The 13,510-nt window shown below is 48.4% G+C and overlaps 1 protein-coding gene across 6 annotated transcripts in view; it reads right to left on the minus strand.

The window, feature by feature from the left end:
• The window catches only part of LOC143284931 (SLIT-ROBO Rho GTPase-activating protein 1-like), a 308,900-nt gene that overhangs the window by 11,417 nt on the left and 283,973 nt on the right, over positions 1-13,510 (minus strand). For all 6 annotated transcript variants that reach the window (XM_076592085.1, XM_076592088.1, XM_076592086.1 and 3 more), the window contains 5 exons: positions 9,989-10,066; positions 9,347-9,481; positions 7,253-7,358; positions 3,101-3,313; positions 1,115-1,182 (listed from right to left, as the gene is read on the minus strand). In XM_076592085.1, coding sequence (XP_076448200.1) covers positions 1,115-1,182; positions 3,101-3,313; positions 7,253-7,358; positions 9,347-9,481; positions 9,989-10,066 — 600 coding nt within the window. The remainder of the gene's footprint in view (positions 1-1,114; positions 1,183-3,100; positions 3,314-7,252; positions 7,359-9,346; positions 9,482-9,988; positions 10,067-13,510) is intronic.

Below are 13,510 nucleotides of genomic sequence, written 5' to 3' on the forward strand. Positions count from 1 at the left end.
ACTGATCAGTGTAGCTGGGATAATCTTGAGGTAACATGGGTAGCGGATACACTGACCAGTGTCAGGTAACAGGATAGGGGATACATTGACCAGTCATGAAACAGAATAGTGGATACACTGACCAGTGTAACTGGGATAGTAAGTCTTCAGGCAACAGGATAGTGGATACACTGACCAGTGTCAGGTAACAGGATAGTGGATACACTGACCAGTGTCAGGTAACAGGATAGTGGATACACTGACCAGTGTCAGGTCACAGGATAGTGGATACACTGACCAATATCAGGTAACAGGATAGTGGATACAATGACCAGTGTCGTCAGGTAACAGGGATAGTGGATACACTGACCAGTGTCGTCAGGTAACAGGATAGTGGATACACTGACCAGTGTCGTCAGGTAACAGGATAGTGGATACACTGACCAGTGTCGTCAGGTAAGAGGATAGTGGATACACTGACCAGTGTCACCAGGTAAGAGGATAGTGGATACACTGACCAGTGTCATCAGGTCACAGGATAGTGGATACACTGACCAGTGTCACCAGGTAACAGGATAGTGGATACACTGAACATACAGGGTTAAATTTCCACTGGCGTGTATAATACACACACACACACACTGACAGTGAGTCCAAGTTAACTTTTTTTTTTACTGGCATGTATAATACACACACACACACACACTGACAGTGTGATGTGCTAAATTTTAGCTGGCAATGATAATACACACGCCAACAGTGAGCCCAGCATTAAGTTTTAGCTGGCATGGATAACATATGCACTGATAGTGTATTGTGCTGAATCTTGGCCCGTGTGTATAACACACACACTGACAGTGAGTCAAGTTATTTTTTTTCCCTGTTGGCATGGATAAAACGCATGACAATGTGCTGTGTGTTAAATTTCACCTGGCATGGATAATAAACACACAGACGATGTGCGGTGAAAAACAACACGTGTATCAAGGGGTAAGATGGAGAGGACTGGTGCTGTCCACAACAGGCCCACCCATCCCCCCCCCCCCCCCACCATGCCCCCCCCCCCCACCCCCCCCCCAACCTCCACCAACACTGTACAAGCCGTGTAGCGACCCCCCAATCCACAATCACTCACCTTCTTCGTCACTTGGGATGGAACTCGTTTCATCTTCGTCATCATCATCCACGGCATCAATGCTGTTTCTGCACACACACATACACACGCACATAGAGACACAGATGCACACACACACACACACATAGACACAGATGCACACACACATACACACGCACACATAGAGACACAGATGCACACACACATACAGATGCACATAGACACAGATGCACACACACATACACACGCACAGAGACACAGATGCACACACACACGCACACATAGAGACACAGATGCACACACACACACACGCACACATAGAGACACAGATACTGTATTGTAACATTTTCATCACAAAAGATTTCTCTGAGTGAAATTCAGGTTGGTCTCCCTTGGGAGAGGGCAACACCACAGTCAAGTCATTCCTCCCACCTCCATCCCCTCCACTCCCACCTCCATCCCCTCTACTCCCACCTCCATCCCCTCTACTCCCACCTCCATCCCCTCTACTCCCACCTCCATCCCCTCCACTCCCCCCATCCCCTCCACTCCCACCTCCACCCCTCCACTCCCACCTCCATCCCCTCCACTCCCACCTCCATCCCCTCCACTCCCACCTCCATCCCCTCCCCCCATCCCCTCCACTCCCACCTCCACTCCCCCCATCCCCTCCACTCCCCCCTCCACTCCCACCTCCATCCCCTCCACTCCCCCCATCCCCTCCACTCCCACCTCCATCCGCTCCCACCTCCATCCCCTCCACTCCCACCTCCATCCCCTCCCACCTCCCCTCCACTCCCACCTCCATCCCCTCCACTCCCACCTCCATCCCCTCCACTCCATCCCCTCCACTCCCACCTCCTCCATCCCCTCCACTCCCACCTCCATCCCCTCCACTCCCACCCCTCCTCCATCCCCTCCACTCCCACCTCCATCCCCTCCCACCTCCATCCCCTCCACTCCCACCTCCATCCCCTCCACCCCCTCCTCCATCCCCTCCACTCCCCCCCATCCCCTCCTTCATCCCCTCCACTCCCCCCCATCCCCTCCACTCCCACCTCCATTCCCACCCCTCCTCCATCCCCTCCACTCCCCCCCATCCCCTCCTCCATCCCCTCCATTCCCCCCCATCCCCTCCACACACCCCCTATCTCCTGACCCACTCTCCCTCCCTTTCTCACACACTGTTCTGGATACACTTTTCACACAACTCTGCCACTGTCAATGGGGAAGATCTCACAACGGTCCTTCACTTTTTATGCCCAGTACATGTTTCCATCCATCCCCCCCCCCCGCCCACACATACAACCCCCCCTCCCTTTGAGAACAGACTATTCTCCAGGATACACTTCTCATACCACTCCCCCCACTGCCACTGGGGAACATCTCATAATGGTCCTGTACTTTTTGTGCCAAGTGTATGTTTCCACCCCTCCCCCTCTCCCAACGCACACAATCCCCCACCCCTCCCTACCTTTCTCACCAACTTTTGGTGCCAAGTATGTATTTCCATCTATTTCCTCACCCCCCTCCCCACTACAGCCTCCACACACACCCCGTTTCCTGGTCCACCCTCCCCCATGACTTTTCTCCACAATACACTTCTCACACAGCTCACCCCTCCCTGTCACTGGGGAACATCTCACAGTGGTCCTTAACTTTCTGTGTATATCCCCCCCCCCCCCCACATCTCCATTCTTTTTTTCTCTTTTTTTGCTGCCCATCATGTGCACTGTTTCAGTGGCATTACTCCCAAGGCGCTCATTCCAAGTACCCCATACACAACCACACCCGAGTCTGTCGGTCGCAGTCCCACTGCTGGAATTCCACAGGGAACCATCAATGTTGGGTCGCCAGGAGGCCATACACCAGGAGACCCTGCACTGCTGCCGAGTCTCTTCGGCGGTGTTGGGTAGTGCCTGTTCTGATTTAACTTGCTCAGGACACCACCTACTAACCCCTCACTACTGACGACAATAACCGTTTAGTTCACCCTCCCTTCCTCACCGACTGTTCTCCAGGATACACTTCTCGTAGGTCTCCCCGCCGTCGTTGGGGAAGATCTCCTCCTGGTGCACGATGATGGTCTTGATGATCTCGTTGACCGAGGCCTGGTAGGACACCTGGTCGCGGTCCGGGGGGATGGGGAGGAGGGTGGGGCCGAAGCAGATGGCCAGGTTGTAGGGGTCCATCATGTTCTCGTCACTGTACTCCGACAGACTGCAGAGAGACAAAGAGATAGTCATGTTCTGTACTCCGACAGACTGCAGAGAGACAGAGAAGAGATAGTCATGTTCTGTACTCCGACAGACTGCAGAGAGACAGAGCAGAGATAGTCATGTTCTGTACTCCGACAGACTGCAGAGAGACAGAGAAGAGATAGTCATGTTCTGTACTCCGACAGACTGCAGAGAGACAGAGAAGAGATAGTCATGTTCTGTACTCCGACAGACTGCAGAGAGACAGAGAAGAGATAGTCATGTTCTGTACTCCGACAGACTGCAGAGAGACAGAGAAGAGATAGTCATGTTCTGTACTCTGACAGACTGCAGAGAGACAGAGCAGAGACAGTCATGTTCTGTACTCCGACAGACTGCAGAGAGACAGAGAAGAGATAGTCATGTTCTGTACTCCGACAGACTGCAGAGAGACAGAGAAGAGATAGTCATGTTCTGTACTCCGACAGACTGCAGAGAGACAGAGCAGAGACAGTCATGTTCTGTACTCCGACAGACTGGAAAACAAGATACACAGTGATAACAATTCTGACAGACTGGAAACATAACAGTTCTGATGGACTGAAAACAGACACACGGATAAACAAGTTCTGACAGACTGGAAACACAGTGATGACAGAGTTCTGACAGACTGGAGACAGGCAAAGAGAGATAATAAAGTTCTGACATACTGTGTGATAACAGAGTTCTGACAGACTGGAGACAGGCAAAGAGAGATAGTAAAGTTCTGACATACTGTGTGATAAGAGTTCTGACAGACTGGAGACAGGCAAAGAGAGATAGTAAAGTTCTGACATACTGTGTGATAAGAGTTCTGACAGACTGGAAACAGACACAGTGATAATAATTCCAATAGACTGGGAAGAGACACACAGTGATGATACAGTTCTGACAGACTGGAAACAGACACATAGTGATAACTCAGTTTGGACAGACTGGAAACAGACACACAGTGATAACTCAGTTCTGACAGACTGGAAACAGACACACAGTGATAACTCAGTTCTGACAGACTGGAAACAGACACACAGTGATAACAAAGTTCTGACAGACTGGAAACAGACACACAGTGATAACAAAGTTCTGACAGACTGGAAACAGACACACAGTGATAAAGTTCTGACAGACTGGAAACAGACACACAGTGATGATACAGTTCTGACAGACTGGAAACAGACACACAGTGATAACAGAGTTCTGACAGACTGGAAACAGACACACAGTGATAAAGTTCTGACAGACTGGAAACAGACACACAGTGATAACTCAGTTCTGACAGACTGGAAACAGACACACAGTGATAACAAAGTTCTGACAGACTGGAAACAGACACACAGTGATAAAGTTCTGACAGACTGGAAACAGACACACAGTGATAACAGAGTTCTGACAGACTGGAAACAGACACATAGTGATAACAAAGTTCTGACAGACTGGAAACAGACACACAGTGATAAAGTTCTGACAGACTGGAAACAGACACACAGTGATAACAAAGTTCTGACAGACTGGAAACAGACACACAGTGATAACTCAGTTCTGACAGACTGGAAACAGACACATAGTGATAACAGAGTTCTGACAGACAGGAAACAGACACACAGTGATAACTCAGTTCTGACAGACAGGAAACAGACACACAGTGATAACAAAGTTCTGACAGACAGGAAACAGACACACAGTGATAAAGTTCTGACAGACAGGAAACAGACACACAGTGATAACAAAGTTCTGACAGACAGGAAACAGACACACAGTGATAAAGTTCTGACAGACTGGAAACAGACACACAGTGATAACAAAGTTCTGACAGACAGGAAACAGACACACAGTGATAACAGAGTTCTGACAGACAGGAAACAGACACACAGTGATAACAGAGTTCTGACAGACAGGAAACAGACACACAGTGATAACAGAGTTCTGACAGACTGGAAACAGACACACAGTGATAACAGAGTTCTGACAGACTGGAAACAGACACATAGTGATAACAAAGTTCTGACAGACTGGAAACAGACACACAGTGATAAAGTTCTGACAGACTGGAAACAGACACATAGTGATAACAAAGTTCTGACAGACTGGAAACAGACACACAGTGATAACAAAGTTCTGACAGACTGGAAACAGACACATAGTGATAACAAAGTTCTGACAGACTGGAAACAGACACACAGTGATAACAAAGTTCTGACAGACTGGAAACAGACACACAGTGATAACAAAGTTCTGACAGACTGGAAACAGACACACAGTGATAACAGAGTTCTGACAGACTGGAAACAGACACACAGTGATAAAGTTCTGACAGACTGGAAACAGACACACAGTGATAAAGTTCTGACAGACAGGAAACAGACACACAGTGATAACAAAGTTCTGACAGTTTTCAGTTTCAAGGAGGTGTCAGAGCGTGCAGGCTGATCCATATATGGCACATCACATCTGCTGTATAGAAATAATATTAAACAGATAATACAAATTAAAAAAATGAAATAAAATAAAACAAACTAAATTGGCACTGCACAAGGTGATCTTGCATTACACAAAGAAAAAGTAATGCAATATGGCACTGCAAAACAGGAGAGTAATTTGGCACTACACACAGCTGAAGTTAATTTGGAACAACACAAAGGTTATGTAACTGGCACCAAACAAAGGTAACCTGTTACTCCACAAAGGCAACCTGTTACTCCACAAAGGCAACCTGTCACTCCACAAAGGCAACCACAAAGGCAACCTGTCACTCCACAAAGGCAACCTGTTACTCCACAAAGGTAACCTGTCACTCCACAAAGGCAACCTGTTACTCCACAAAGGCAACCTGTCACTCCACAAAGGCAACCTGTTACTCCACAAAGGTAACCTGTTACTCCACAAAGGCAACCTGCTACTCCACAAAGGCAACCTGCTACTCCACAAAGGCAACCTGTTACTCCACAAAGGCAACCTGTTACTCCACAAAGGCAACCTGTCACTCCACAAAGGCAACCTGTTACTCCACAAAGGCAACCTGTCACTCCACAAAGGCAACCTGTTACTCCACAAAGGCAACCTGTTACTCCACAAAGGTAACCTGTTACTCCACAAAGGTAACCTGTTACTCCACAAAGGTAACCTGAGGCAACCTGTTACTCCACAAAGGTAACCTGAGGCAACCTGTTACTCCACAAAGGTAACCTGAGGCAACCTGTTACTCCACAAAGGTAACCTGTCACTCCACAAAGGCAACCTGTTACTCCACAAAGGTAACCTGTCACTCCACAAAGGCAACCTGTTACTCCACAAAGGTAATTTGGCACTTCACAAAAGTAGTATGTCACAACACAAAAATAAAATGATTTGGCATTACTGAAAGGTAAAGTAATTAGGCACTAAAGAAAAGTAATCAGGCACTCAGGCACTAAACAAAAGTAATCAGGCACTAAACAAAAGTAATCAGGCACTAAACAAAAGAAAGTAATTAGGCACTAAACGAAAGTAATTAGGCACTAAACAAAGCCAATTAAGTACCACACAAAGACAGAGTAATTTATCACCAGAGAGCAAGTGGTCAGGACAGCTTCAGGTAATTTGTAACTTCTTTTATGTAAAGCACCCTCAACTCTCAAAGAGACAGGGTGCTATACAAATCGTCAGTATCATGGTGTTACATTCTGTAGGAGTACATGTATTGTATCATGTGAGAGAAACCGGACTGAATGACACAGGAAACAAATGATGAGCGCCCAGTGGCAGCTGTCAGTTGGCTTGACCCAAACAGGCAGTCTGTTGTGTGAATGACTGTGTGCTTAGAGCTTGGTCACTGACTGAGGAAAGGCGCTATGTCATCCATATCATCATCATTATCATTCGTCACCACACGAAGGTAATTTGTCACAACACCAGCCCCCCTAGAGGATGTGGGAACAGAACTCACTGGTTGAGGAAGGCAAAGAGATAGCGCATGACGATGAAGATGGACCGAGGCAGAGTTCCCAGCAGGTCCTTTATCCTGTCCAGTCGTCTCTGCACGTCGTTCTCTCCTGTAACAACATGTACTGTCAGTAATGTACAAGACACCTGTACTGTGTTGCATTGTACAGTCATACTGGGGGAAATGAGACAGAGACAGACACCATGTATTGTGTTGTATTGCAGAGTCATACTGGGGGAAATGAGACAGAGAGACATGTATTGTGTTGTAATGTAGAGTCATACTGGGGGAAATGACAGAGACAGACACCATGTATTGTGTTGCATTGCAGAGTCATACTGGGGGAAATGAGACAGAGACAGACACCATGTATTGTGTTGTATTGTAGAGTCATACTGGGGGAAATGAGACAGACACCATGTATTGTGTTGCATTGCAGAGTCATACTGGGGAAATGAGACAGAGACAGACACCATGTACTGTGTTGTATTGTAGAGTCATACTGGGGGAAATGAGACAGAGACAGACACCATGTATTGTGTTGTATTGTAGAGTCATACTGGGGGAAATGACACAGAGACAGACACCATGTATTGTGTTGTATTGTAGAGTCATACTGGGGGAAATGACACAGAGACAGACACCATGTATTGTGTTGTATTGTAGAGTCATACTGGGGAAATGAGACAGAGACAGACACCATGTATTGTGTTGTATTGTAGAGTCATACTGGGGGAAATGACACAGAGACAGACACCATGTATTGTGTTGTATTGTAGAGTCATACTGGGGAAATGAGACAGAGACAGACACCATGTACTGTGTTGTATTGTAGAGTCATACTGGGGGAAATGAGACAGAGACAGACACCATGTATTGTGTTGCATTGCAGAGTCATACTGGGGGAAATGAGACAGAGACAGACACCATGTATTGTGTTGCATTGCAGAGTCATACTGGGGGAAATGAGACAGAGACAGACACCATGTATTGTGTTGCATTGTAGAGTCATACTGGGGGAAATGACACAGAGACAGACACCATGTATTGTGTTGCATTGCAGAGTCATACTGGGGGAAATGACAGAGACAGACACCATGTATTGTATTGTAGAGTCATACTGGGGAAAATGACACAGAGACAGACACCATGTATTGTGTTGTATTGTAGAGTCATATTGTAGAGAGAGAAAGGAATTCATTTCTTCCACTGAACACAAGTCTTTCCTGTCCAAAAACCACAATGCAACCACAGACAGACACACAGGGCCAGGCAGACAGAGGGACACAGACACACAGGGCCAGGCAGACAGAGGGACACAGACACACAGGGCCAGGCAGACAGAGGGACACAGACACACAGGGCCAGGCAGACAGACAGACACACAGGGCCAGGCAGACAGAGGGACACAGACACACAGGGCCAGGCAGACAGACAGACACAGACACACAGGGCCAGGCAGACAGAGGGACACAGACGGACAGACACACAGGGCCAGGCAGACAGAGGGACACAGACAGACAGAGGGACACAGACGGACAGACACAGACACACAGGGCCAGGCAGACAGAGGGACACAGACGGACAGACACAGACACACAGGGCCAGGCAGACAGAGGGACACAGACAGACAGAGGGACACAGACGGACAGACACAGACACACAGGGCCAGGCAGACAGAGGGACACAGACACACAGGGCCAGGCAGACAGAGGGACACAGACACACAGGGCCAGGCAGACAGAGGGACACAGATGGACAGACACAGACACACAGGGCCAGGCAGACAGAGGGACACAGACGGACAGACACAGACACACAGGGCCAGGCAGACAGAGGGACACAGACGGACAGACACAGACACACAGGGCCAGGCAGACAGAGGGACACAGACGGACAGACACAGACACACAGGGCCAGGCAGACAGAGGGACACAGACAGACAGAGGGACACAGACAGACAGACACAGACACACAGGGCCAGGCAGACAGAGGGACACAGACAGACAGAGGGACACAGACAGACAGAGGGACACAGACGGACAGACACACACACAGGGCCAGGCAGACAGAGGGACACAGACAGACAGAACCCACGTGTGCACTCCACCAGGGCATCAAAGAGGTGGAGGGGGAACAGCGGCTCCCTCAGCTCCCTGAAGTACAGCTTGAGGACACCGGCGATGGAGTTCATGTCACTGGCATCCATCACGTCCACCAGGGCATCCTCCCCTGTCGGGACACAGCATCTCACTGCCCAACACTCTGTAGCCATGCTGTCTGGACACTCACTCACTGTCTATCACTGTCTATATATATATATATGAATGAATGGAGTGCATTTTTCTTTTTCTTTTTTTACACACAGGTTGTTTAAAAAATACTCTTGTCACTCACACACAAAAAACAAAGAAGGAAAAAAAAAGTGTCATTTCCTTACCTGAAAAAACAACAAATACACACATCCAAAAAAAGGAACTGGAGGGCACACTCTGAAGGACTTATTACTGCTATTGTTTCTGAATATAGGGTGTTGTACATTTTGAACAAATATCATGGGAACAATAGCCACAGTCAGAAACAAAAAAAAAATCTATACTTATAAAAAAACATTTTCAAAATGTTGACCTGTTCCATGTGTGTTACAGAAACTGCAGTATTAAAGAAATGAGTAGCAGTCTTGCCCGACTCAAAAACTCTTCAGTAAAGAGGCAAGGTGAGCATGGTTTTGGTTCTTACCCGACTCGAAGACGTTCTTGAACTGGTTGATTTCCACCTGGGCACCCGACACCCTGAATACACCCTGGTGATGCAGACCTGAACACAACACAGCCAACCTTTCTGTCAGCAACATCACTGTCTTCATTCCCCCCTCCCTATCAATCACTAACTCCATCCTTCCCTGCCCTAAACTCCCAGTCACTTTAACAGCCCACTGGTTACAGCGTTAGACTTTTTAATCTGAGGGTCTCAGGTACTTGCTTCTAATCCCAGTTACAGGGAATCTCAGTAATGGTGCCTGATGGGTAAAGGGAATCTCAGTAATGGTGCCTGATGGGTAAAGGGAATCTCAGTAATGGTGCCTGATGGGTAAAGGGAATCTCAGTAATGGTGCCTGATGGGTAAAGGGAATCTCAGTAATGGTGCCTGATGGGTCAAGGGAATCTCGGTAATGGTGCCTGATGGGTAAAGGGAATCTCAGTAATGGTGCCTGATGGGTAAAGGGAATCTCAGTAATGGTGCCTGATGGGTAAAGGGAATCTCGGTAATGGTGCCTGGTGGGTAAAGGGAATCTCAGTAATGGTGCCTGATGGGTAAAGGGAATCTGGGTAATGGTGCCTGATGGGTAAAGGGAATCTGGGTAATGGTGCCTGATGGGTAAAGGGAATCTGGGTAATGGTGCCTGATGGGTAAAGGGAATCTTGGTAATGGTGCCTGGTGGGTAAAGGGAATCTCAGTAATGGTGCCTGATGGGTAAAGGGAATCTCAGTAATGGTGCCTGATGGGTAAAGGGAATCTTGGTAATGGTGCCTGATGGGTAAAGGGAATCTGGGTAATGGTGCCTGATGGGTAAAGGGAATCTCAGTAATGGTGCCTGGTGGGTAAAGGGAATCTGGGTAATGGTGCCTGATGGGTAAAGGGAATCTGGGTAATGGTGCCTGGTGGGTAAAGGGAATCTTGGTAATGGTGCCTGGTGGGTAAAGGGAATCTGGGTAATGGTGCCTGGTGGGTAAAGGGAATCTAGGTAATGGTGCCTGATGGGAAAAGGGAATCTGGGTAATGGTGCCTGATGGGTAAAGGGAATCTTGGTAATGGTGCCTGATGGGTAAAGGGAATCTCGGTAATGGTGCCTGATGGGTAAAGGGAATCTGGGTAATGGTGCCTGATGGGTAAAGGGAATCTTGGTAATGGTGCCTGGTGGGTAAAGGGAATCTCGGTAATGGTGCCTGGTGGGTAAAGGGAATCTGGGTAATGGTGCCTGATGGGTAAAGGGAATCTGGGTAATGGTGCCTGATGGGTAAAGGGAATCTTGGTAATGGTGCCTGATGGGTAAAGGGAATCTCGGTAATGGTGCCTGGTGGGTAAAGGGAATCTCAGTAATGGTGCCTGATGGGTAAAGGGAATCTCGGTAATGGTGCCTGATGGGTAAAGGGAATCTTGGTAATGGTGCCTGGTGGGTAAAGGGAATCTCGGTAATGGTGCCTGATGGGTAAAGGGAATCTGGGTAATGGTGCCTGATGGGTAAAGGGAATCTGGGTAATGGTGCCTGGTGGGTAAAGGGAATCTTGGTAATGGTGCCTTATGGGTAAAGGGAATCTTGGTAATGGTGCCTGATGGGTAAAGGGAATCTTGGTAATGGTGCCTGATGGGTAAAGGGAATCTGGGTAATGGTGCCTGATGGGTAAAGGGAATCTTGGTAATGGTGCCTGATGGGTAAAGGGAATCTGGGTAATGGTGCCTGGTGGGTAAAGGGAATCTGGGTAATGGTGCCTGGTGGGTAAAGGGAATCTGGGTAATGGTGCCTGATGGGTAAAGGGAATCTGGGTAATGGTGCCTGGTGGGTAAAGGGAATCTTGGTAATGGTGCCTGGTGGGTAAAGGGAATCTGGGTAATGGTGCCTGGTGGGTAAAGGGAATCTAGGTAATGGTGCCTGATGGGTAAAGGGAATCTGGGTAATGGTGCCTGATGGGTAAAGGGAATCTCAGTAATGGTGCCTGGTGGGTAAAGGGAATCTCGGTAATGGTGCCTGGTGGGTAAAGGGAATCTGGGTAATGGTGCCTGGTGGGTAAAGGGAATCTAGGTAATGGTGCCTGATGGGAAAAGGGAATCTGGGTAATGGTGCCTGATGGGTAAAGGGAATCTTGGTAATGGTGCCTGATGGGTAAAGGGAATCTCGGTAATGGTGCCTGATGGGTAAAGGGAATCTGGGTAATGGTGCCTGATGGGTAAAGGGAATCTTGGTAATGGTGCCTGGTGGGTAAAGGGAATCTCGGTAATGGTGCCTGGTGGGTAAAGGGAATCTGGGTAATGGTGCCTGATGGGTAAAGGGAATCTGGGTAATGGTGCCTGATGGGTAAAGGGAATCTTGGTAATGGTGCCTGATGGGTAAAGGGAATCTCGGTAATGGTGCCTGGTGGGTAAAGGGAATCTCAGTAATGGTGCCTGATGGGTAAAGGGAATCTCGGTAATGGTGCCTGATGGGTAAAGGGAATCTTGGTAATGGTGCCTGGTGGGTAAAGGGAATCTCGGTAATGGTGCCTGATGGGTAAAGGGAATCTGGGTAATGGTGCCTGATGGGTAAAGGGAATCTGGGTAATGGTGCCTGGTGGGTAAAGGGAATCTTGGTAATGGTGCCTTATGGGTAAAGGGAATCTTGGTAATGGTGCCTGATGGGTAAAGGGAATCTTGGTAATGGTGCCTGATGGGTAAAGGGAATCTGGGTAATGGTGCCTGATGGGTAAAGGGAATCTTGGTAATGGTGCCTGATGGGTAAAGGGAATCTCGGTAATGGTGCCTGATGGGTAAAGGGAATCTCGGTAATGGTGCCTGATGGGTAAAGGGAATCTGGGTAATGGTGCCTGGTGGGTAAAGGGAATCTGGGTAATGGTGCCTGGTGGGTAAAGGGAATCTGGGTAATGGTGCCTGATGGGTAAAGGGAATCTGGGTAATGGTGCCTGGTGGGTAAAGGGAATCTTGGTAATGGTGCCTGGTGGGTAAAGGGAATCTGGGTAATGGTGCCTGGTGGGTAAAGGGAATCTAGGTAATGGTGCCTGATGGGTAAAGGGAATCTGGGTAATGGTGCCTGATGGGTAAAGGGAATCTCGGTAATGGTGCCTGGTGGGTAAAGGGAATCTCGGTAATGGTGCCTGGTGGGTAAAGGGAATCTCGGTAATGGTGCCTGATGGGTAAAGGGAATCTGGGTAATGGTGCCTGATGGGTAAAGGGAATCTCGGTAATGGTGCCTGATGGGTAAAGGGAATCTTGGTAATGGTGCCTGGTGGGTAAAGGGAATCTCAGTAATGGTGCCTGATGGGTAAAGGGAATCTCGGTAATGGTGCCTGATGGGTAAAGGGAATCTTGGTAATGGTGCCTGGTGGGTAAAGGGAATCTCGGTAATGGTGCCTGATGGGTAATGGGAATCTTGGTAATGGTGCCTGATGGGTAAAGGGAATCTGGGTAATGGTGCCTGATGGGTAAAGGGAATCTGGGTAATGGTGCCTGGTGGGTAAAGGGAATCTTGGTAATGGTGCCTTATGGGTA

Source organism: Babylonia areolata, chromosome 8 (genome assembly GCF_041734735.1).
Source record: "Babylonia areolata isolate BAREFJ2019XMU chromosome 8, ASM4173473v1, whole genome shotgun sequence".
Lineage (NCBI taxonomy): Eukaryota > Metazoa > Mollusca > Gastropoda > Neogastropoda > Buccinidae > Babylonia > Babylonia areolata.